This window comes from Hylobates moloch, unplaced genomic scaffold, assembly GCF_009828535.3.
Source record: "Hylobates moloch isolate HMO894 unplaced genomic scaffold, HMol_V3 SCAFFOLD_4, whole genome shotgun sequence".
Taxonomy (NCBI): domain Eukaryota; kingdom Metazoa; phylum Chordata; class Mammalia; order Primates; family Hylobatidae; genus Hylobates; species Hylobates moloch.
Genome location: NW_026652279.1, coordinates 138,244,199 through 138,271,315, shown reverse-complemented (window position 1 = coordinate 138,271,315; position 27,117 = coordinate 138,244,199). Strand labels below are relative to the sequence as shown.

General features: G+C 35.3%; 1 protein-coding gene across 1 annotated transcript in view; it reads left to right on the top strand.

The window, feature by feature from the left end:
* MYCBP2 (MYC binding protein 2) overlaps positions 1-27,117 on the top strand; it is a 288,978-nt gene that overhangs the window by 223,593 nt on the left and 38,268 nt on the right. The window contains exons 56-68 of the mRNA XM_032151244.2: positions 4,096-5,739; positions 6,620-6,789; positions 7,497-7,741; positions 9,757-9,924; positions 12,845-13,002; positions 14,075-14,274; positions 15,472-15,621; positions 20,207-20,367; positions 21,404-21,560; positions 21,743-21,967; positions 24,499-24,564; positions 26,001-26,240; positions 26,536-26,634. Of these exons, the coding sequence (XP_032007135.1) occupies positions 4,096-5,739; positions 6,620-6,789; positions 7,497-7,741; positions 9,757-9,924; positions 12,845-13,002; positions 14,075-14,274; positions 15,472-15,621; positions 20,207-20,367; positions 21,404-21,560; positions 21,743-21,967; positions 24,499-24,564; positions 26,001-26,240; positions 26,536-26,634 (3,683 nt within the window). The remainder of the gene's footprint in view (positions 1-4,095; positions 5,740-6,619; positions 6,790-7,496; positions 7,742-9,756; positions 9,925-12,844; positions 13,003-14,074; positions 14,275-15,471; positions 15,622-20,206; positions 20,368-21,403; positions 21,561-21,742; positions 21,968-24,498; positions 24,565-26,000; positions 26,241-26,535; positions 26,635-27,117) is intronic.

Below are 27,117 nucleotides of genomic sequence, written 5' to 3'. Positions count from 1 at the left end.
TTTAATTAAAGTTTATCATTTTATTTACATTTGTATATGTTTGAGTAATTTATGATGCTCCTATTCAGTATTATAATATAGATTATCCTAGTAGCTATGCATATTTATTACATCTGTAGGTTAAACATTACTCTTACTTAATTTTAAAACTTTATGAGATCATTAAAATTAAAATAGGTATAAAGAAAGAATTACCTAATCCAGGGAATTTTTTAAATCATTTTTATCAGAAAAAGATGATATATGTGCACGGCATAAAGCACATTTTTTAATCTTAAACTTACTGTTATATAATATAAAAATCATTTTACTATTTTAGTCTTTTATGAGAAACACTGATAATGAACTTAAAGTTTTTAAGTTTAAATTAGTTATTAGGACTCGTGTGTCTATTTATATCTGTATGTAAACCTACCTGTCCTGTGTGGCATAAATTTTTCTAATATTGTTTTCCTAGTGACTAAGTTTTAATATTTTAAACTTAGAAATGTTTAAACTATTGACAGTTGACAAAATTTCAGACAATTTAAAAATATGTTTTTGGTTTTTTGAAACACTACAGATGCCTACTTAAATATTTTGTCTTAAAGTATTATTTAATTAAATTTAAATCTTGTAAATCTTTTAAAATCTTGTATTTAAATAAAATTTTATCAAAAAGAACTTTTACAGCAATGCCTAACATATTGTGTAAGTTTTTCAACTAATTACTGATTTTCTTTTTTTCTTAGAAATAGATAAAACAGCTATATGTTTCTCATTATACAATTGACAGTATAAATATATAAATAGGAAATATAAAAATATAGTAAATAGTATTGTACAACCTGTGCTATATAGTATATAGTATTGTGTGTAATAGCATATAGTATCATGTAACCTGATATATGCTATATATCATGCCATGTGGTATATGCATATAGTATTATGATAATAGTATCCTGATAATTTATGATTTTGGCATGAAAAAATATATGGGTCATTCAGTGAATGAATACTTACCATTTAACATGTTTAGTAACATTTAATTTGCTTGCCCTAAGTTTCTATCCTGTCATTATTATTTCTTCAGGATTCCTTTAAAGTTAGAAAAATGTTTGCATATTATCACTTAAATGTAAAAGTATAGTCATTAAATAAGTTAGGAGATGAATGTGAAAGTATTATGTATAGTCTGAAGATTTTTGTCAAACTATTTGTTTATGTTTATTGATATTTTGAGCAGCCACAACATAACAATTTTTAATAATATTTAATAACATGCTGCAAAACATTTGAAACACAAATGAAGAAGATAAACATAAATTAGCACAGGGGCTTACCACACTTAACAAGCATAGGTTTTTTTAATATATAAAATACATTTTGGAGAAATAAATTTTTCAAAAAGATTTAGTTATCATTTGAGAAATACATCTGAAAAAGAAATGTTTCTGCCATTATTTATGTGCCTAAACTTCAACAGTATTTAGCTGTCACCACTTAACAGATCTTAAGAAAATATTCACCACTATTAGAGATATAATAAGAAATACAAATGCCTAATCTTTCTAACACTATGTAAAAAACTTTTTTGCTCACATATGACAGTGGTGTCCCTGGTATTTGTCAGATTCCATTTTTCAGGCAACCACAGAGGTTGTTTTCATGATGAGTAAATACCTACCATCGTAAATGCATATGCATTCCTAGAATAGAGGTAGCATCAGCAGGTATTCACCATTCCTCTGCATGCAGCTGTTGTGCAGGTCAGCCACTAAGACACATCTGACACAGGGAGTAGGTAATCTTTGTCATGAACCCTTCCCATTTGTTAGAAATCCTATACAAGTTGTCCTTTTTTATAAATTAGAGAGAAAACCTCTTTCAGTTTACAGATGGATTTTTTGGAGAAAGGGATACCAAATATAAAAGACTTACTAATTGTTTGTCTAGATTCCCATTATGTGTGGTTCAGTTTCTGAAATAAATGTGATGATAAAGGTGATAAACATGTCTCCAGCTGTCAGATTAATAACAAGAAACAAGTATTCCAAACATCACATACTCAAAATTAATGGCCATGACTACTGATGTTTAATCTACCAAATATAATTTGTTTACCAAATTTGCCATATGCTGTTACTAGGTCAGTAAGATTAGATTGGTAGCAATTTTTTAAACTACTTTTGAACAGTTTAAGGGTACTTATTCATAGATCACATCTGTTTATCTGTGCTCTCCCAAGACAGCACTGATAGTTAGAATTCTAAATTGAGATTTTTTTAAACCCTTTTTTCAAAATTTAGCCCCATCTGTTAATACCATATTTATAAAACAGAGCACATAATATGGTAAAGGAGGTTAATGATTGAATAATGAAGCTTTGCAAGAAACTAAAAAGCATTATGTTTTAGTTACTTTTATTCATCCAAAGAACAGGAAAAATTATCCTAAATATTGGCATGTTGCAATTAAACATTTAGTTCATCAGTGTGCCCTATATAAAGTACTTGCCATACTCTATTATTTCACCACGTAATTACTCAATTTGCAAGCATCTAACCCTTACACATCAATAACTAATGTCACCTCTGTCCTGTGGCCTTGGGAGCCTTAATTGTAAAAAGTAGACTTCTGGAGAAGCTGAATACTTGGGAGTAGCAGAAAAAAAAAATCAAGAAAATTAGAATATATTACTCATTCAACAAATATTTATTGAATACCTACTGTATTCCTGGATTCGTTCTTGGTATTACATCAGTGAAGAGTAACAGACAAAAATACCTGCCCTTGACAAAGACCGGGGCAGATTCTCCAGCACTACTGTCCTGAGCCATAGAGAACTAGAGCGTGACTATACACACTTAACACATGCACGGAAGCATAAAAAACATTTTCCTACGTCATCTGAATTTGTTCACATCCTTTTTTCTTTTAAAAAATAATAACCTGCAGTTATAACCAGTTAACAAATCTACCTTAATTTCCTAGGAACTCTCTTTGAAAAAATATAAATACTTCCAGATAGGTTTATGGATTTTCAGTGTTTTATACCACTTGAAACCCTTCAGTCAGATTGCTTTTCTCCTAACAACTAACTGGTATCACTTGTACTAAGAGTAGAAGTTTTTATTTTAAGGAGGAAAGGTGATGTTGAAGTTTGTACCATTTACTTGGGTCACAGGCAGCCTGGCTCTAATGCCTCAAAGAAAAGCATAAAATAGAATGAAGGAGAGACACTGAATGAAGGCAGGGTGCTAAAAACAATTAATGTCCATGCAGAAATATCTAATGCTTTGCCTTAGAAAAGGGAGGTGATTCTTCTTTTCATCCTGTTTTTCTGTCATTCTCCTGACTCCTTGTTTTGAGGGTCCGCAGTTCAGACTTTTACCACTCATTCTGAGGATCCACCGTTTCTGTGGTTTCCAAGGGGACACAGGCTCTGAGTTATAAGCAGCTAAGCTTCCTGAACTTTTGGAGTGTAACCTGTTTATAAATAATTAAATAACAGCTTCAGGGCATTCATGTGCTCATTATAAACTACTCTAATCTGATCATCATAAAACAGTGCCTCTTAAGCAACTCTTTATTAGCCTAATTGTATGTATGCATACACTTAAAAATTATAATCGTATCTATGCATAAATTCAGTTCTCTAATTCAACAAAACCCATACCGTTGCCCTAAGGATGCAAGGTATCACTCTGCTGGAAATTTAGCTCTACTATACATTTAAAATACAAGTTTTAACATTAAATAATTTCTTATTCCCCAAAAGATTAATTTCTGCCTCTTTCTAGTCCCTCACTGAATTTAAATTCTAACTAGTTATTGCACTAGGGCAGAGGTTGAGATATCACTGATAGTTCACACTGGATTTGTTCAACCTGTTGTTTTGCATCCATGAATATAGTTTTTGGTGGTAATGGTTGTGTAATGATGTGTAGAAATTTTATTAGAAATATTTCCCCCTTCTTTCCTTTATTCTTCAAGTATTTAGTATGTATGACAAACAATTTTGTAGCTATGTTTTTTTATTTCAGTGTTTAGTGGCTAAATTATCAGTAAGTTATAATTTTATTAATGAGTTTCACTATAAAATGGACCATACAGGTGATCGAGGAAACATCTCAACATCTTCTAAACCAGCCTCTACATCAGGAAAATCAGAGCTGTCCTCTAAACACAGCAGATCACTTAAACCTGATGGACGTATGAGCCGGACTACTGCTGATCAGAAGAAGCCAAGGGGCACAGAAGGTTTATCTGCTAGTGAATCCCTCATCTTAAAATCTGATGCTGCAAAGTTGAGGTCAGATTCCCATAGTAGGTCATTGTCCCCCAACCATAACACCTTGCAGACATTGAAATCTGATGGGAGGATGCCTTCTAGCTCCAGAGCTGAATCCCCAGGACCAGGTTCTCGGTTGTCATCTCCTAAGCCAAAGACTCTCCCAGCCAATAGGTCTAGCCCATCGGGTGCTAGTTCTCCACGCTCCTCCTCACCACATGATAAAAATCTACCTCAAAAAAGTACTGCTCCTGTTAAGACAAAGCTTGATCCTCCTCGGGAACGTTCCAAATCAGACTCTTACACACTTGATCCAGATACCCTCCGCAAGAAGAAAATGCCCCTCACAGAACCTTTGAGGGGACGGTCAACGTCACCAAAACCAAAATCAGTACCAAAGGATTCTACAGATTCCCCTGGATCTGAAAATAGAGCTCCCTCTCCCCATGTGGTACAGGAAAACCTCCACAGTGAGGTGGTCGAAGTCTGCACCTCAAGTACTTTAAAAACAGATAGTCTAACAGACAGCACCTGCGATGACAGCAGTGAATTTAAGAGTGTGGATGAAGGTTCAAATAAAGTTCATTTTAGCATTGGAAAAGCACCACTGAAAGATGAACAGGAAATGAGGGCATCCCCCAAAATAAGTCGAAAATGTGCTAATAGACACACCAGGCCCAAAAAAGAAAAATCGAGTTTTCTTTTCAAAGGAGATGGATCCAAACCTTTAGAGCCAGCCAAGCAAGCCATGTCTCCTTCTGTGGCTGAATGTGCCAGAGCTGTGTTTGCTTCCTTCCTCTGGCATGAAGGCATAGTACATGATGCAATGGCTTGTTCTTCTTTCCTGAAGTTTCATCCTGAACTTTCCAAAGAACATGCTCCTATAAGGAGTAGTTTAAATAGCCAACAACCTACAGAGGAAAAAGAAACCAAGTTAAAAAATAGACATTCATTAGAAATATCATCTGCACTGAATATGTTTAATATTGCACCCCATGGACCAGATATATCTAAGATGGGTAGCATCAACAAAAACAAGGTATTGTCTATGCTTAAGGAACCACCTCTGCATGAAAAATGTGAGGATGGGAAAACCGAGACCACTTTTGAAATGTCCATGCATCACACAATGAAGTCTAAGTCTCCTCTTCCCTTAACTTTACAACATTTAGTGGCTTTTTGGGAAGACATCTCTTTGGCTACTATCAAAGCTGCTTCCCAGAATATGATTTTTCCAAGTCCTGGTTCCTGTGCAGTTCTTAAAAAGAAAGAGTGTGAGAAAGAGAATAAGAAGTCCAAAAAGGAAAAAAAGAAAAAAGAAAAGGCAGAAGTTAGGCCCAGGGGTAATTTGTTTGGAGAGATGGCCCAGCTAGCAGTAGGAGGACCAGAGAAAGATACCATCTGTGAACTGTGTGGGGAGTCACATCCGTACCCGGTGACCTATCACATGAGACAAGCTCACCCAGGTAAATGATACTATTGAATGTAGGTATAAGTACTTTTTTCTTTAATGAACCAGATCACTTCATTTGAGCTGTTCTATGAATTTTGTCAAAGGATAGGGAATTTAGAGTATGTTAGAAGGTCATTTTTGAAGTACATTATCAGTACAGGGTTTTGTGAAAAACAGATAAATTCGAATATTATGATGGCCCAGTCATTTAGTGCTATTTCACTTTCATGTAGCATGTTTTAAAAAATTTTATGTGTTAACCAAAGGGTGTGCCATTAATGTGTCTGTCTCACACAGCAGAAACAATGGCATGCCCATACACACAGGGCATCTCCTTCGATTTTACTATTTTCCTGTTCAGAATTGCAAATTAAATTAGATTAGATTGATTTCTATAGGCTTTTTCCTATGGAGGTGATATTGTTTTATCAGAAGACTGCATTTTCAGTAAATGTAATGATTTCTGTAACATTGACTAATAATCCAAATTCACCTAATACAAATTTGGTTAATTTTTTTCTTTGTCTACATATTACACCTCGAATGTTTTATGAATATGTGATTTCTGAAAATATATCATTGTTATAGAACTTTTATACTTGTTTTGTCTAATTTTATTGACATAAGTATATCTAAATGTACCTATATTCTGTCTCTCTTTTAATCTGCCTGATTAGAAACTATCTCTCATATTTGGAGCATCATTTAATTGATTGCTTTTTGATCAAGTAAGCTATTTTTCTGATATAGTTAATAGCCTGAAAAATAAGATATCTACTTCAGTATTTTGCTTTCTTTGAGAAGAGAAATCTGTCATTAATGTATGAGTAATAAGGATCAAACTGTTAAGGACACTTGGAGTGTTAAATATTTATTTTTGGTATTGTTTCAAGGTTGTGGCCGATATGCTGGTGGACAAGGTTACAATAGCATTGGGCATTTTTGTGGAGGATGGGCTGGTAACTGTGGTGATGGTGGCATAGGAGGAAGCACTTGGTATCTGGTATGTGATCGCTGTAGAGAAAAATACCTCCGCGAAAAACAGGCTGCTGCAAGGGAGAAGGTATTTTATTCCATTCGGAGCTATGCTTTTAATGATATGGATACACTTTATAAAAATACCTTGTTATGATCTTACTGCATCAGATAATTCCACATAGTTGATATTAAAAGATCAGCTTTTATAATGGAAATCATATACAAATTTAATATTTGTACTAAGTCAGCTGCTTTTAATTTTAACAACTATATATTGGAATAACACTAGATAATCTCTGCCATATATGCCTTATTGACAAATATTTGTTATGTAACTCTTTACTATTAATTGTCTGGTATTCTCTCTATGCAGATCTTTCCTTTTCACCTTCTTTCTCTTTTCCTCTTTTTTTGGCTCCTTTGTTTTCCTATTCCATAGCTACTCTCTCTTTTCTTTATTCACTCTAGTGGCACACCTAACTAAAAAATTTCACTGAATACACACACTGAAATGATTTACTTTTTAAAAAAATGAATTACGTTTAGATTTAACTAGTTAGGTGTTAAATTTTTCTGAAGAAGGAAAGGAAGTATAGTTTGTGTTAGATAAAAAATTGTCTCGGTCAGCCCAGGATGAATATGAAATGAATGTTGTTTTTTATAATCTTATTTTCTTAAAATAGCTTTACAAGTGTTTAGTAATTTTTATTGGAAACTCAAAATACTTAGCTTAAGAAACTAAGGATTTTAATATAAGTCAGAAAAGATTACTTCGATTTTTTTCTTTGCCAGGTCAAACAATCTAGGAGAAAACCAATGCAAGTCAAGACCCCTCGTGCCTTGCCCACCATGGAAGCTCACCAGGTGATTAAAGCCAATGCACTCTTCCTGCTGTCCCTGAGCAGTGCAGCAGAACCGAGCATTCTGTGTTACCATCCTGCAAAGCCATTCCAATCTCAGTTGCCCAGTGTGAAAGAAGGCATTTCTGAGGATCTTCCTGTGAAAATGCCTTGTCTCTACCTGCAGACATTGGCTAGGTAATAAAATTTTGCTGTCGTTTTTTAATCACCTTTGGATTAACAGTGATTGTTTATTGATATCTAGGGTAGTTCGGTATTTGACCTACACTTTATTAGATATTGTGTACCATAAAGAAACTTTCAGGCATTTATTTTTTGAGTTGCCTTGACTGGCATAATGACTTTATGGTAGTAAGTATTTAAAAAACTATAAAAATGCTTCATCAATTTGCATTGTTATTAATACAAAACATGTCTTAGAAAATAAGACTATAACTATCTTTTACTCTTTGGTAGGCTGACTTTACTCTGTTAGTGCGAAATGCTGAAGTAGAAAGAAAGTGGTGTTTCTTTAGCAGTCTTTTATTTCGTAAATTATTCATTCTGTTAGCATTTAAATGAATACCAACTGGGCACCTACCAGCCTTGTGCTAGGCCCTGACAGAATGAATATAACAAAATCCTGGCTTCTATGTACTCATACTTGGATGTCAAGTCAGACATGTTAGTGAAACATTTGAAATGCCATGTGAGGAGTGCTACAATAGAAGTATGTAAGTAGGATGCTGTTAGAGCATAAAAGATGGAGAGTATCTGAATCTTCCCCAGGAAATCAGAAAAGGCTTCCCACAGGGTCTGACCCTTTAGTAGAGTCTCAAAGGATAAATAGAAATCCGTCAGGCAAGTGACAGGAAGAAAGCGACTCTTGGAAGAATAACCCAGGTGAGTAAAGACACAAATGAAATCTCATTACACATTTCAGGAATCACGGGTTGTTAAAGGACTGGCTACTGGAGGAAATATGTGAAAGCCCGTTCAAAGTGATTGGTTCACCCAAGGAATGTCGAGCCCTGTAGCCCAGGTTAAGATTGCATTTTATCCCGTGAGCAGAGGAAACAGTGGAAGAATTTTAAACAGAGAAATACGTGAACTGGTTTGCAATTAAAAGATCACTGTGGAATGTGGAAGCTAATGTGGAGACTAGATAAAAGTGCATTACTGGAGAAAGAGAGAAACCTGTTAGTATTCTAGTTTCATATATTGGACCTTAATGGACCACATTATGCACTGACACTCCAAAAGAGCCTTTCATATACCAAAATCAAATTTTTTTCATTAGCTGACAAATGAAGATAATCTAGATATTGCCCACTGACATGGCTTGCCAACCAACAGTTCGATTTTGGAAATTGTCCTCTTTGTGTAACAGAGTTGTATGGTTTTTAAAATTTTGTGCTTACTATTACAATAAAATGAACAAGCAACAAAAATGAAAATGTGAGACTAAGTACATTTGAGACTGAGGTGGAAATCGTCAGTATGCCAAATACAGTAGGTCTTTAGTGTGAATCATACCACTCAGTGGACTTAGGTTAGCAACTGTTTGTTCATTTTGAAAAGGAAAGAATCAAATTGTAAAACGTGAAAAATGCTAACACAGCATAATTATAGATTTTTTTCTTTTTAGCTCTCTGGGGAATGGGCACCCCCTCCACCCTGAACCACAGAAAATTTCATATAGCTAATATTTTTCAAATATGATCTTATGTATGTTCCTACCCAAAAAAGTAGCTGCCTGTATTTCAGTGGTCTGTGCAAGAAATAATAAGCATGAACCAAGGCAGTGATGATAGATAATGAGAAGAGAGAATGGCTCTGAGAGGAAACCTAATATCATGGGCTTGAAAGATGATGATGGTAGAGGGCTAAGCCTACTACAGCACTGGAAATATTTTAGCTTAAGCAACTGGATGGTTGGTGGGATCATTCACGAAAACACTGGAAAATGGAAAAGTTCTCAAAAGGAAAGAAACTTAGTTCAATTTTGGATTTGAAATGTTTGTGGTACCTGGAATGTTGATGAATAAAATTATCAGACTTTTATTTTCACCTACCTACATCTACGATTATTTTAATACTTTGCCTTTAACTATGATTTACATGTGCCGCTTTTCCTGTTATGAAGGAGATTAAAAATGGAGAGGATCTGTATTGCCATCATGCTGTAAGTTATTGGGTTTGATTTAATGCAGGCATCATCATGAAAATTTTGTGGGCTATCAAGATGACAACCTATTCCAGGATGAAATGAGATATCTACGTTCAACATCTGTACCTGCCCCGTATATATCAGTAACTCCTGATGCAAGTCCTAATGTATTTGAAGAGCCAGAGAGCAATATGAAGTCTATGCCACCAAGGTATTTTAGTTCTCTCCTGTCTGTTGAATAGCTAGTGTTTGGTGGAAGAAAGACTTTGAACTAGAAAAGAGTCTTGTAGAAGTTCTTTAGTACATCTGTGAGTCAGCTTTGCTAACTGTTGGAGCAGTAAGAAAAAGCATACATGTATGGCTAAGGTAAGGTCCTTGATGGGAGAGGCAGACTAGTTGGAGAGAAGAGATCAACTAATGAATGAATTAAAGATTACATTATATGACATTACTTAATGCTGTAGTAAATCAGAGTAGGGAAGGGTTACTTTGAGTTTTCATGGGAGCAGTGGCACTGAAAATAAATCTTAAACTTCTTGGATTATTGTTTACAGTGCCTCCTAACTTAGGTATGGTAGTATCAGAGTAAAGAGCTTCTCGAAAAGCTGAATAGAAACTTGTTACAATAATATAATAAACAAGAAAATAGAGGCTAGGCGCTGTGGCTCACACCTGTAATCCCAGCACTTTGGGAGGCCAAGGCGGGTGGATCACCTGAGGTCAGGAGTTCGAGACCAACCTGACCAACATGGTGAAACCCTGTCTCTACTAAAAATTCAAAAAATTAGCCGAGCATGGTGGCACACACCTGTAATCCCAGCTACTCGGGAGGCTGAAGCAGGAGAATTACTTGAACCTGGGAGGCAGAGGTTGCAGTGAGCTGAGATTGCACCACTGAACTCCAGCTTGAGGAAAAAAAAAAAATAGAGTACCACTGAAACTTTTTTAGAGGAGGAATGATGTGATAAAAATGCAAAGGTAGTCTCACAGTGACAATTGAGAAGCTGACATATGGATTAAAGAGATATATTTTGTAGGAAAAATAAGTGTGACTTGTTGACTAACTGGATAATGAAAAAGGTAAGTTTAAGATGACATGAAGATTTCAGTCACGAATAACTGTGAACATGGTATCACTGGAAAGGAAGACATTTGCTGAATGAAAAGAGAATGTGCTTATTAAAAGAGCATGCCACTGTGTTACTACTATACAGCTATAATTATAAACTAATATGATAAATACTTTAAAGAGCACAATAGAACATATATATCCAAATGAGGTTTTGTTTTTTTGTTTTTTTTTTTTTTCATTAAAAATACATGCAACTTCTCCCCTCCCCAACTGTGTGGATTACTCGTCAGAATTTCTTTGAAGCTGCTCTTGACATTTTCTCCAGGGTGCAATGCAACCTTTTATATCTTTAAAAGTGATAAAGTATTTCTAAAGGAGATACACTTTTTAAAAGAGTTAGAAACTATTTTGAGGCTAGTCTGACAAGTGTGATTCTCATTGGGTTATTATTACCCCTTAGGATCAAAATCCAGGAGGCTGAAGCAAGAGGATGGCTTGAGCCTAGGATTTTGAGGTTACAGTGAGCTATGATTGTGTCACTGCACTTCAGCCTAGGTGACAGAGCAAGACCCCGTCTGTTTAAAAAAAAAAAAGTTGATGAATAAATGAATTCATTAAATCAGTGGTTCTCAACTGAGGGTGATATTTGCCTCTCTGTTGACATCTGGCAATGTTTGGAAATAACTTTGTCACAACTGGGCTAGTTGAGTGGGCATCCTAGTGAGTTGAGGCCAGGGATGTTGCTAACCATCCTACAGGAGGCAAGACAGCCTAACAAGGAATTACCTGGCCCAGGATAGCCATTCAATTAAAGATGTCATCTTTGCTTTCTTCTTTGGTTTTTCTTGTGTTGCTTGAATTCTTTCACAAGCATTTTTTTTTTTTTTTTTTTGGTAAAAAGTCACTTTTTACATTTGTGTAATGAGTTTTTTTTAAGTTAGTAGAAAACTTCCTCTGAAAACAGAACAAATATCTGTGCTTTATAGTAACACCATATATAAAGTGAATTAAGTTAATGTTTCCCTGTATTCTAGTCATTCTGGAACCAAACAACCTATACTAACACCCACGGACATTTACTGCCAATCAGTTATGTACAGTATTTATAGTCTATTCAAACAAGAATGTACGTAAGCTTAGAGAAGTGGTGAGTAAAGGAAACACCCAGGTAGTTAGCCATCTGTTAGAAAATAGATAATTTTACCAAGGGACATAGGATTTCAAACCTGGCTTGAATGATGGAAAAAACTCCAGAACCAAAGGTGAGCAAAAATATTCCAATTTGAATTCAGGTGACAGAAAAAGGAGCTCACGAAAAGAATAGTTTCTAAATTTGTTTTAGAGAAATAAGAAAGAGAAGGGATTTCTCTTTTTTTATAAAACGTGTCAATAAAGTAAATTATATAGCTCTCAATAACTTTTTAAGTATTTTTAAATGTTGCTTTAATAAATAGAAAAGCTGTTAGTTTACTGAAGCCTGAATAAAACCATTAAGTTCTTTTATAGAGTGTAAATACAACACTGGTGCCAAAAATCAGTTTGTTACCTCTCCTGACACCTTGATGCAGCCATCCTCCAAGGGCTTTGGGCAACATTTCCCAAGAGTGAGAAACCTCACAGAACACTGAAGACACCAAAAGAAAACTTTGGAACCAAATTTTGCTTTCTTTTTTATTAGGTTTTCATGTGTACATATCCATTTTCTTTCTATTTGGTGCACTTATGATTATATCTGACTGTTTTTCCTGAATATTATGACACATGAATTCCACCCCAGTGCTTTTGATTCTAAAAGGAGCTTGGAAACCTTTCTTCTTTTTCATTTAAAATGCAAAGTAGATTTAAGAAAACCGTAAGTTTTAAGGTACAGTGCTGAAATCAGTCAAAATGTTACTGCATTTGAAAAGAACAAATTATGATTTAAAGAGAGATTATCAATTTGGCTTTGATTTTGTTTCTCCACGTGAAATATTGAGTCACATATTTTGCATCATTATAAGTATAGTTACATTTCATTCGCTCTTCTGAGTTTGTATCTGTTGTATTGTTCCATCTGTAGTTTAGAAACCAGTCCTATAACTGATACTGATCTTGCAAAGAGAACTGTCTTCCAAAGATCATACTCAGTTGTTGCTTCCGAATATGATAAACAACACTCTATTTTACCTGCACGAGTTAAAGCCATTCCTAGAAGAAGAGTTAACAGTGGAGACACTGGTAAGTATGAGGTTAAAAAAGAATATTGAGTGATCTGACTACTACAAATAAAAAAGAAAATGGTTTTATTTGCATATAATTTTTAAAATTTAATTTTTGAAGGAAAAGGCATGGGATAATTTCTAATGTGTGATTGACATTCCTTCTATGTGACGCAGCTATAAATGTGCAGCTCTAAATTTTGCATCTTAGTTGAAGGGAAATCTGGAGATCATTCAGTGATTGTTCGAGAATAAATTGTCCTTTACAATCTTTCTTGTTAGGTATCTAAGCCAAATGTTACAACCATTATCCCTTCCACTAAACTTTTGTGGACCAGGAGTTCCAATGACATACACATTCACAGTTATCTCTCCACCCCAACTGAAGCTTGATAACTCTTGGAGCTGCCATCATTCTAAGTAGATAATAAAACTTTGGGGCTATAAATAGCCCTTAATCAGTTTAAAAAAAAAAAAGAGTTACATGATCTGGACCAGTTGGTATCAACAGCCCCAAATTGGAGCTGGGGATTCTACCTCAAGAATAATTAAAGAAACCCAGAACAGGGCAATATAGTGATAAATTATCAGAGAGATCACTTGCTAAAATGAAGATTTGGCCTAAAAATTATAGTCAGATGATTAAGTTATCTTATTGAAGACTTTTAAGAAAAACATTATTGAAAATTGTCCAGCAATTTAAGGTTCATTCAACAAATATTTTTGACCTCCTATTAAGAAATGTTTCTTATAAAGCCATCTTTTAGAAAATGATGCAGATGAGATGTAGATTTCATTTAGAGAGAATATAAATCACTTAGCTTTTAGAGTGTTTTATAAAATGTGAACTTTAGCTTCAGCTCTGGATTCAAAACCCACCTCTACAACTTAATGGCTATGACTTTCAGAGGGTAACATATGTAATCTTTCTGAATCTTGGTTTTATCCTCAGTAAAAGTTGAAATTGTTATGGTTTGTGTCATGTGCAAAAAGCCAGTGACAAAGGCTCTAAAGTGAATATATTAGATATTATTATCTTAAATATATATGCACTGCCTATGAAAATTAATAATTTTCTTTTTCTTTAATAGAAGTTGGTTCTTCCCTTTTGAGACATCCGTCTCCTGAGCTTTCTCGGCTAATCTCAGCCCACAGCTCTCTTTCTAAAGGAGAACGAAATTTCCAGTGGCCAGTTTTAGCTTTTGTTATACAACATCATGATCTAGAAGGTCTTGAAATAGCAATGAAACAGGCCCTAAGGAAATCTGCTTGTCGAGTTTTTGCTATGGAGGTATGAAGACATTAATGAAATTACTGATTCATTGATCATACAAATCATGTGATGATTCTATTTAATGATGCCACTTTTTTACCAACAGAAATTGTGTGAAATTAAAAGGCATTAGCCAATTAAAAGTATTAAGTGTTCCTATAAAAATCAGACTCTAAAGTTTATGAATATAAATGAATTTAGAATTTCGTATTTAAGCACTCTAAAGAAATTTATTTCTGTATTGCTTTACTATTTGAACCTTGAGATTATCTTTTTTTAAAAGCTTTTTACACTCAGAATGTCATTTTATTAGAATGAAATGACAGTAATCATGGAAAGAAGATAAGGAGTAGGGCTTTTGAGTTGTAAGTGGACCAGTAATAACTTCTCTGGGCCTTTGGTCTCTGGAAATAATAGGATTACTGTATATTGCAGGCCTATATATAGTAAATCTGTATTTTTATCGAATGTGATAAATAACCTACCACTTCATGGATGGGAATTATATGAATATATTTAAGTAAATGGTTGCTTGCCTAGAGCTTGAGATACACTTTGTGTTCATCCAGATGCAAGTTGGAAAAAATGTGCTTGAATAAATTAATATTAAAAAGAATTTTCAAAGTAAAAAGTGGTTTGGAAAAGTATTTTGATATTGTATCTTATAAATTATTTTTCCTGTTTTTTTTAATTAAAACCCCAAATTATTAACTGTTTCAAGTTCCGTGTGCTTTCAGTGAAATAAAGGTCAGATTTTCAAGGAGCCAAGCATAGTAGCCCATGCTTGTAATCCTAGCACTTTGGGAGGCCAAGGAGGGAGGATCACTTGAGCGTGAGAGTTTGAGGCCAGCCTGGGCAACATCGTGAGACCTCATTTCTACAAAAAAATGTTTTAAAATCAGCTGGGTGTGGTGGTACGCACCTGTAGTCCCAGCTACTTGGGAGGCTGAGGTGGGAGGATCATTTGTGCCTGGGTGCTTGAGGCTGCAGTGAGCCATGATCACACCACTGTACTCCAACCTGGGTGACAGAGCGAGACACTGTCTCTTAAAAAGAAAAACAAATAGTAAAACTATGAGGTATTTTTTTTTTTAATTAAAAAAGATTTTCCAGTATCTTTCTTTGAAGCCTTAATCCATGGAGGTACTTTATTTCTGAGTACTTTTTAAACTCATATATTTTATTCTTGAACTCATTTAACTGTCATTTCTTCAGGCTTTCAACTGGCTTCTGTGTAATGTCATCCAAACCACTTCTCTCCATGATATTCTGTGGCATTTTGTGGCATCACTGACTCCTGCACCAGTGGAACCAGAGGAAGAAGAGGATGAAGAAAATAAAACAAACAAAGAAAATTCAGAACAAGTAAATGAGATTTTTATTTGTTTTGATTGTGCATGTTTTTATAGAAACTGGTAGTATACCTTCAAATAGTCCAGTAATTTGCATGAAATCATTCGCAGATCTAACTTGAAAGCAAAAAGAATATTTTAGTGCTATGGGCAAAGTATTAATAATGAGACCTGGATTTTATAGAAGGCAGCCTGTATAATGGACAGAGCATTGAACTAGGGCACTAGGAGCCTGAGTTCAGCCTCATTTCTACCCTATTGTAGTTGTATGACTTGTAGGCCTCGGTTTCCATGTATCTAAAATGAAAGAGTAATCTAGGTAGCATTTATCTTATTCCCAGTCACTCTGAAATTATGTGAATGGCATTTTAAGATAATTTCCAAGGGTATCAAGCAACATTATCATAGTCTAATTCTTAAAACTCCCAAGGAAACAAGACACCATGAGCAAGAACTGGCAAAAACAGTAGGCAGCAGAAATAGACCCTCAACAATGGTTGTAATTATCTGTGTAAATGTAGAATAATGTGTTAATATGCTTAAAGAAATAAAAGAGAAACTTTAAAATATGAGAAGAAATTGTAAGAAGAAATATAAAGTGATGAATTTGATAAAGAACTAAAGAAAACGTAAATACTAATCTAAGTATAATTGATATTTTAGTTTTGAGATTTTATAGCATGTCAGTGAAAAAATTGGTTAAATATAAGAGAATGATGGATTTGATAAAGAACTAAAGAAAATACGTAAAAATTAATCTAAGTATAATTGATTTTTTTTTAAATCAGTTTGACATTTTATAGCATGTCAGTGAACAAACTGGTTAAATATAAGAGACCTGTAGAAATTATCTAGACTTCAACACAGAAAAAGTAAATAAAAAATGCAAGTTGCTAAGAGTAATGAAGGGCAAATGATGTATAACTTACCTACTTGGAGTTTCAGAAGGAGAAGACAGAATGGAAGAGAGACAGTATTTAAGAGTTAATACTTGAGGATTTCCCAGAATTGATTACAGATGATAACCCATTGAGTCAAGAAGCCCAGTAAACCCCAAGCAGAATAAATACAAATCATGGTGGACAAATTATAGTGAATCGCCTGAACACCAAAAACAAAGAAAGAGATCTTTTAAGCAGCCACAGGAAAAAATACTAGCTTTCAAAACAGGGACAGTGAGAATAATTGCTTAATTTTCGGTGGCACCATTACAAGTTAAAATACTGAGTTTGTTTAAAAGGCTGTCAGTTGGCTTTTTTCAATGTGCTGAAAGAAAATACTTGTTAACCCAGTTGAAGGGTCTTTGAAGAATAAGACCAAAGACATTTCCAGAATAAAAACTGAGAGAAATGGCCATGGAGTGTCAATGAAGAGAAAAGAGAGTGTAAATATGAGGGCATATCTTAAAAAACATTGACTATGTAAAAAGTAATGATATGTCATGGTGATGTACAAAATGATAAAAGATCAATCCTGGATATGTATCTACCTAATACTGTAACCTTAAAAAAAGTAATAATTGACAGACTGCAAGGAAAAATAGGACAGTCTGCAGTTACAATGTGAGATTGTCATGTACCTGTAACAGCTATCTGTTCCTGCATAACTCACTGGACTAAAACAGTTGTTTATTTGCTCACAGTCTGTGGGTTGGCAATTGCATCAAGGCTCCACTGAGAGGAATGACTCTTTCCTATTTTGGTTACATAGTGTGCTTCAAGTGGTACCCCCTGAGGTCTTTTATCCTCCAGGATGCTGGCCTAGGTTTGTTCAGATGCCAGAAGCATTCAAGAAAGAGAGCACAGAAGCTGCAAAGCCAAAATGGCCAAGACTAAACTCATACGCCATGCTTCTGCCACCTTCCATTAGCTAGTATAATTCACAAGGCCGGTCAAATTCAAAGACTGAGAAATAAACTCCACCTGTTGATGGGAAGAGTGACAGAGAATTTGTGGCTGTTTTGTGTATCGTACCATAACACTCTTTTTAGTACTGGATAGGTCAGGCAGAGAAAAAGAATCAGAAAATACACAGATTTGAATGATTGACAGTCTTGATAGAATATACAAAACATTGCATGTAGTTGTTTACATTCTTTTCAGATACACACAAATATCTATGGAAATTGACTGTTTACTGGACACATAAAGCAAGTTTCAACAAACTTGAAATAATTGGTTTTCTTCCTACCATGTCCTCAGTCTTTATTGCTAGTATATAAGAATTGGATAACAAAACAATAACAAGAAAAATATTTATAGGGAAATTAAGTAATGCTTCCAAATGAGTTGCATCAAAGAAAAATTATAACAGAAAATATTTTAAATGGAATGGCAATAATAGTACATCTCAAAACTTGTTGTTTGGCAGAGTTCTAGTTATAGTTATGATGAAACAGCCAGTGTCAGGATTAGTTCTTATAGTAAATAACAAAAAGCTGGACAAAATATTTAAAACAATTGTTCATAGGCTCTGAGCAGTGACAAGTACAGGGCTGTAATCCTCGAGAGAAGAAAAGGGCATGAAGTAAGCCCCACGATTGGTAAAAGAGCCCAAGCAGAGTACATCAGTTGTGTTGGCAGTGATCAAAGTTTAGGACTGTAACTTTGGGATGTGGGAAGCAGGGCACCAGTGGTACAGAGCTGCAGAAAGGGAGTCTAAAATTTTTGCATAAAAATATCCCTGGGGTCCTGGCCACTCTTAGACTGGGCATGCAGTTTCTCTGGAAGACCTAGCAGTGGAAATGAATTGTAAGCTGAGAACTGAACAGATTCTTAGCTTCAGAGCTGGGTTCTGAAGTTTTAGTCCAACCAGAGGTGGGGTGAGTGTGATGAATACGCCTGGCATGCACTTGAAACCCCGGAAAGACCATACTCAAGGAATACAGACCATGCCTTAGGAGTAAGGGCAATGCCTAAAATCAAGGGCAAAACTGAAATAACCCCAGTCTAACAAAGTCGAATGCCAAGACTTGATGGAATCTAGATGGCCTGCTATCTCCCTGTAAGAACAAAACTACATTCTTTAGAAGATAATATAAACCAGAACTTCTATATCAGTAGAAGAAGATAATATAAACCAGAACTTCTATATCAGTAATCAATAGATGCACAAAGAAGGGGGCAAAAAGCAACCATCTTTTACTTAGCTCAGTGACATAGTTTAAAAAGTTTGATGGGCTTACATTGGTAGCAAGATGGAAGAACAAACATTCTTTGCTGTGGAGTAGCAGCTTCTTAGAGAATGGTTTGGTAAGATCTAGCAAAATTCACATTAAAAATCACTCAGTAATTCCACTTTTTTTTTTTTTTTTTTGAGATGGAGTCTTGCTCTGTCGCCCAGGCTGGAGTGCAGTGGCGCAATCTTGGCTCACTGCAAGCTCCGCCTCCCGGGTTCATGCCATTCTCCTGCCTCAGCCTCTCCGAGTAGCTAGGAGTACAGGCGCCCGCCACCACGCCCGGCTAATTTTTTTTTGTATTTTTAGTAGAGACGGGGTTTCACCATGGTCTCAATCCCCTGACCTCGTGATCCGCCCACCTCAGCCTCCCAAAGTGCTGGGATTACAAGCGTGAGCCACCGCGCCCGGCCCAGTAATTCCACTTTTATGAAGTTCTCCTTATCATATATGCATGTGTGAAAAGACAAATATACAAGTTGATTCATTGCAGAATGTTATATAAAAACAAAAGATTGAAGACAACCTAAATGGCTGTTCTGAAGTGGACTGATGAAATAAACTGTGGTATTTTTATTCATCAGAATACTATGCAGTGGGATAATATATGTTACATACATATCTAATAAGTAATAATCTCAAAGATAAATTATTGTTAAAAGAGTACAGATCAGTTTGTTTACAGTGCTGCCATTTGTGTAAATGAACAATATTTATAGACAGTCCAAGAAACTGGTAATAGAAATTGCCAGTGGGAGGGCACCTAGGTGGCTGGGCTATAGAGACAGGGAGACTTTTTATGGTATTTTTTTATACCTCTTGAATATTTTATTATGATGTATGTTACCTACTCAAAATAATAAAAAGTTATCCCATAGTTAATATTATTAATGGAGCCATCTAACGGTTGGAATGAGAAATGAAATTCAACCCCTACTTCTGTTTCCTAGCTGTGGTCCCTTTGCCTAGAAAGGAACTTTTTTTTCTAATTCACATAAAAATGCTATATGAGTTAGTGACCACCCCAACTTCTAAACATATGTTATTTTTTATACATAAACATACACACAAAGCATACCTACATATATGTATGTGTATATATCCATACACATACATGTATATGCACACACACTACACATACACATGCATACATATGTGGATTCACCCTACAGGTAGATTTGTGAGTACCCTAGAATTGATACTTTATTCATTTGCATGCTGATTTTACTTGTGACTAAACAGCTTTTTTCCCTAAAATAATACAAACATAATTAGTTAAAATTACTGTATCGTTCTGGGTACAATTTGGTTTTGTTGTTTATATTTCTGTTACATGACCATTTTTTAAGTATACGTAATAGTCTTTTGTGAAGAAGATTCCTTCCAACTCACAAACATAAACTTGTTTCAATTTCTGCCCTAGGAGAAAGATACAAGAGTATGTGAACATCCACTCTCGGACATAGTGATTGCCGGGGAAGCTGCTCATCCTTTACCACACACCTTCCACCGCTTGCTGCAGACCATCTCAGACCTTATGATGTCTCTCCCCAGTGGCAGTTCATTACAGCAAATGGCCCTGAGGTAATTTTGTATCCACATATCCTAGGTACATTGGACAAGAGAGTTTATGGAATATTCAAAGTATGAAATGCTCCAAAAAAAGCTCTTTAAATAGTAAGATAGAATCCCTGCATTATATAGATGGTGCCTCCCTCCTTACAGTCATAATTTTTAGAATAGTCCTTCCTCTTAGTTAACATTTGTTTGCCCTCCTGTAAAATGTGGCTAATGTACTTCTTAGTGCCCTAAATTATCACTGTAGCAGTCTCCCTCGCTTTCCCCACTCTCCTACCTCAAATCACTTAAATGTCCCAAAAAGAGAGAGGGAAAATGAAATCTCAAAAACAAAAACCAAAATAGAGTTTGACTTGAAAAGAATCTTAGGAAAAACAGAGCCTGGTTATATGCACCCAGTCCTAAAAGCACCTTAAGGAGCATCGCAGATGCTCAACAGATTCCAATTTCAATTTGAAGTGTGTTGAGAATTTAGCATTGCTTTTACACTGTGAACCTTGTTACTAGATTCACATACTGGACTCACACTTATAAATAAATTCTCCTAATTAATGTATACAAGAAATAGATTGATGGAATGCTTGAGCTTCCCATGTTCCTAATGATAAGACCAGTGGAAGAGAGATTTCTCTTTGTCCTCCTCACAAGATTTTTGAAATACAAGATAAATTATACCCTGATGAATTAGTATGGCATTGTAAGAGTAATAAATTTGAGGGGTTGTTACAGTTGGTGTAACACTTGTTTACACAACAGATTCATTACCCTTTTTGCTTCTGTAGCTTTGATCTTCATCTGTCTAATTCTTTTATATTTAAAATGGGTCAACTTTCCTTAGAATTTACCTTCTTCCAAAGAAGTTACCTTTATTTCTCAAAAACAAAAACAATGGGAATGATTTTCTTCCCTGAATTTTTAAAATGTCTGTTACTAGAACATTAAGATTTCTTGAGATATTAGCTACAGAGTACTCATCTAAGAGTTCCTTAGATGTTCCCGGAAAATAATTATTTCTTATATTGCTTATATATTGCCTTTTTAGGTGCTGGAGTCTCAAATTCAAGCAATCTGATCACCAGTTCCTTCATCAGAGCAATGTCTTTCATCACATTAACAATATTTTGTCAAAATCAGATGATGGCGATAGTGAAGAGAGTTTTAGCATCAGTATACAGTCTGGCTTTGAAGCTATGAGTCAGGTCAGTCATTTCACAGTTATTATCCTGGTTGTCCTGTTAGTTAATAATACATCAAGGGAGAAACTATATGTTATTCATAATCAATTTGATCCTGTCTTCCATTATGTTTTATCTTATACCTGTTTATCATCATGGAAGATTTGCTTTTAAGTATCGTAAGTACTTATATTTGTTTCTGATAGGAATTATGCATAGTAATGTGCTTAAAGGACTTAACCAGCATTGTTGACATAAAAACTTCAAGCCGACCTGCCATGATTGGCAGTTTGACAGACGGCTCCACAGAAACCTTTTGGGAATCAGGAGATGAAGATAAAAACAAAACTAAGAACATCACCATCAACTGTGTAAAAGGAATCAATGCCCGCTATGTATCTGTTCACGTGGACAATTCCCGAGATCTTGGGGTAAGAAAGCAAACTTGATTTACGGCTCTTTAGCTCTTTTCAGACCTTAGTATTCATGCACTCTCATTTCTGAATTTAGCAACAAGCTTTATCACCTGGAATTTCACCAACCAAACATCATTGCTATAATCCCCAAATAAATCTCAAGTCTAAAAACAAATTAATATGATTGGGAGCACTGTGGAATTCCATTTCTGAAAAGAGGTCTGATTGCAAATATACCATGGCTATAGCTAAGCAAAATGAAAGTCTGCTCTATGATTTTCTGCTGCCATGCCCTTTGTTAAGATTTTCCCGTGACCTGAAGTCCTCCCCTTAAACTCTGCTGATCAGTTCTCCCAGGGTCTCTCAAACTCAGCAGAGAAATTCTAAGTAACTCCTCTAAAAAATTACTCTTTCCCTCTGCTGGTTCTTTTTTGTATTACTCTGGTGGCACTTAATAATAATCTTTGACCTATAGTGTAATTAGCTTTTTTGTTTGTTTGTTTTTGAGATGGAGTCTCCCTCTGTCACCCAGGCTGGAGTGCAGTGGCACAATCTTGGCTCACTGCAACCTTCGCCTCCAAGTTCAAGTGATTCTCCTGCTTCAGCCTCCTGAGTAGCTGGGATTACAGGCACACGCCACCATGCTTGGCTAATTGGCTAATTTTTGTATTTTTAGTAGAGACAGGGTTTCACCATGTTGTCCAGGCTGGTCTCAAACCCCTGGCTTCAAGTGATCTGCCCACCTCGGCCTCCCAAAGTGCTAGGATTACAGACATGAGCCACTGCACCCAGCCTATCTTTCAAGTGTCTACGTCTTTGCCACAGTCCTCATGAAATAAAAAATAAGCTTCAAACTGTCCCAAATAATCGTAATTTATATTCTCTTTAGCCTAGTTCATCCATGTGTTTCACCTGAATTAAATATTCTTTTATAAAAGGCACTAAACAAGAAAAAAGAGTCCTATTTGCTTGAGTATTAACAACCAAGAAAGAAATAGCACTAACTGCCAGACTGCCTTTCTTCTACCTCATTTAGAATTTTTTTCCTCAGAATGGATGTGGCTTGCTGGCAGATACAGTATTAATGGCTCTCCTTGAACCATTGCCTGGCTCCTCCTGTGCCATTTGCATATTTCCTTTCTCAGGAAGAGCCACAGTGGTAGGATTGGGTCTCAGATAACCTGGATGCAGGCCAGTCTGCAATCAGAGCAACCTCCAACTCCTGTACATCAGTGCAGGTTCTATTCCTCCCTGATATTGAGTAAGTAAAAGAGGCTTAGCTAATATAATATGAGCTATTTCTTCCTCAGACCCAAGAATTTCCACTGGTGTAACTACTTTATCTTACTGGAAAGTCAAGTGTAACAAAGCAAAACATTTTTGTGGCTAGAACTCACTGTTCAGTGCAAAGCTATCATTGGCTCATGGTACATTTTAAGCAAGGACATACTCTCCCTCAGAACAATGATTGCAATCAATTTAACATTTCTGTCTTTTCTAAGAGGAAATAATCATAACATTATTCATTTTCAAAATTCCCAACATGTAAGCTGACATCTACTTTCCTTTTAATAAGCTTCCTCTATGTTATAGGTTGAGCATTCCAAATCTGAAAATCCAAAACACTACAGAATCTGAAACTTTTTGAACACAGATGTGACACTTAAAGGAAATGCATATTGGAGCATTTCTGGTTTTAGATATTCAGATTTGGGATGCCCAGCCAGTAAGTATAATGCAAATAGAGTATTTCAAAATCCTAAAAAATCCCTAATCCAAAACACTTCTAGTCCCAAATATTCCTAATAAAGGATACTCAACCTGTATGTATGTTTTCCTTGAGTTATGTACCTCCGTGTTCCTCAACCTGCCTACCACAGAGCCTTGTACACAGCATTTGTTGATTTGAGTTGTATCAGCCTACAGCACTCATATTATGCAGCTCTCCAAGGAATTAATGTTAATCTATTTCTTGATGTGCTTTGCGTAAAACTTATTCAGCCTTGAGAACATGTACTGAACTTGTACTGTTTGACATTTATTTTGTGTATTAATGTTGCCTTCCCTAGTTTGGCAAGTATCTTGGGGGATAGAACCTCCTCTTGTATATCCTACTTCAAATCTGTAAGGAAGTCTGGGTACATTGTGACACTCATAGGTATTTGTTAGTTCAGTTACCTTCCCTCTTTATACTTCCAAAAGTAATGAAAATATAGCAACAATAGTCTGACATAAGTGACAAGCAGATTTGTTGAAAGGCTTCATGAGGATGGAATCTGAATATTTAGACTTTAGGGAGAGGGAATGTCAAGCTGTGAGAGGGCACATGGAGAGAGGCCGAAATGTGCAATTTAAGATGGAGTTTGTGAGAATAAGACTAAAGTTGTAGGAACCGTGGTTAGTTGGAGGGATGGGGTGGGGTCAATCAGGAAGGACCATAAGAGACAGGCAGAAGAATTGATGTGGTATTGGTAGGTCATGAGAAACCATTGTAAGTTCTGAAGCAGGAATATAGCATATTAACTATTGTGAATTGTCTATTTCAGAATAAAGTTACCTCAATGACCTTCTTAACTGGCAAAGCAGTAGAAGATTTGTGCAGAATAAAGCAGGTAATTGAAATTTTGTCATTAAATGTTTTGCTACCTAGAGAGAAATTTCTTCTTCTCAGCCTTCACTATTGAATTCTACCTTTGGCATACAACCAAAGTATTATAGGGAATTATCTATTTACAGAACACTAAATTGACAAGTGGTCCATACATAGGAATAGTAACCACCATCCCTGTGCTAAACATCTCACCTATTGTCCTAAATGTTCCCCAGTCATGAGTAATTATATTGTACCTACAGTCTCCCATACCCTACTCCCCAACAAAGACTCAGGTATCTTAAAATTTATCACAGATCCCATTCACATTTAAAACCGTAATTCACCTATACTTTGAGTTAAAACAGGTTATTGTCCTCTGGCCTGAAAAATCTGTCTGTTACAACACTTACAACACTGCAGCTATATCCAGGTTGCAAGTCAGTTTAAACCAACTCTAGAAACAAGTTAAGTTTTATCTAGGCATGTGTCTGAGACCGTGCTCAAGCTCCCTTACTTATATTCGTGAAACTTTGTCAAAACTGTTCCTCACTGGCTATTTTATCTCACAAAAAGTTGGCCAGTTGCTTGCTTGCTTGCTTGTTTTCAAATCACATTGAAGGAATCAATTAAGGTTTTGGACTAAACATATAATAAATTTTGTTTAAATTGTTAAAGAATTTGGGAAAATAATCCCATTCAATGAGATTGTGTTTGTTTATACTTAATACCCCTTTTCGAAAATTGACATTATTAATTAAAATAATATCAACTTAATGTCTATGTAAATCACATAGAAATCCCCAGGTCATTTCTTGGTTATTAAATGCCATAAGAACAGTTTTTATTTTATGAAGGGAATAGTGTCAAGAACTATTTCACAGTGTATTAACATTTAATCCTTGAAAAAAAAAAGTCATATTCTCAATGAAAATTAGTGAAATAAGGAATCACAAGTGTGAAGTTACATATTATATAATTTTTGTTCAAAAGTAAAACATATTAAGTAACTGCACTTTAAAGTCCCTTATCTTTAAATGGTACTTTAATGTGAGGATGCACAAAAAAAGAACCCTTTTCTGATCTTGTGAGGTTTCTGCTTACAGACGATATAGATAAAGTACAGTCATATAAATTATTTGTAATTATTTCACTCATATAATTTTGCTTGGAAGCCATATCGTAGTCAGGCCTGGATTTTAATTCTCAATTCCACCATTTACTGAAAATCCCTTAACCTGTGTTAACCGTAGTTTCTTCATCTATATAATAGCTACTATAAATAATAATACTTATCTTCCCCCGGTTGAAATAAGAAAACCAGTGTGAAATAACCTCATAACCTTTACTCTGTACAATTCTTTGTTATTTGAGCTTGCTGATATCAATGCTAAGTCCAGCACAGTGATAAAAGTGATCTGGCTGAATCAGGTTCCTGCCTCTTTTCTACTCAACCAGGTTGATCTGGATTCCAGGCACATTGGCTGGGTAACAAGTGAACTTCCAGGAGGGGATAATCACATCATAAAAATTGAATTAAAAGGCCCAGAAAATACACTGAGAGTTCGACAAGTCAAAGTCCTGGGCTGGAAAGATGGTGAAAGCACAAAGATAGCTGGCCAGATTTCAGCCAGTGTGGCCCAGCAGAGGAACTGTGAAGCTGAGACTCTGCGAGTATTCAGACTGATTACGTCTCAAGTGAGTGTCCTTACGACATATTCGAGCACAGGATAATTGACATAATATATTTTAAGAGTGTAACAAAATATTTTGTGAAACTTACAGAAATTTCTGGCTACAAATGTTGCCCATTTTTTCTTTTCATAGCCCTGAACACCTGAGTTTCATGTTGCATTTTTAATTAAGAAAAATAGTGCTGTATATTAGCAAGAGCAGCGTATTATAAAACCTGTGGAATCAGCTAATGAGTCCTCTGGCTAATATAGTGTTAATGTCTGTCATTAATTCCTTCTCACATGCATATCTTCATCAGGTATTTGGAAAGCTCATCTCTGGAGATGCTGAACCTACACCAGAACAAGAGGAAAAAGCACTATTGTCATCACCTGAAGGAGAAGAAAAAGTATACAATGTATTTATTTGTATTCTAAAGATATTTATTTCCCTTTTTTATTCTTTTTTTCAGTGAAATAATTCATTTATTGCTGTATATTTTGATGGATATGTAATAACAGTTTTACGCAGTTCATATTTTTTCTTAGAAAGATGAGGGAGCTATCTAAAAGAAATTCATTATTCATGTATAATCTAGCTAGTATTTTAAGTAACAGCAAATTTTTTCTATACCTTGGGTTTTTGCGTTCATTTGTAATCATTTCTGTGCTATACCCCATCAATTATCTTCTCCCTCCTCCATTGTCCCTGTCCTTCACAGTTCAGCTCAAAAGTACTGTCTTCTTCATGAAACTTTTTTGTGATTTATCCTCTTCATGAAACTTGTTTATGATTTCCCTAAACAAAAGCAGTTTTCTCTCTGCTGGAGTTCATGATAATCTATATGTGTCTCTTCTTCATTTTTCTCATGTTTATCTACATGGATGTTTTATCTCTTCTA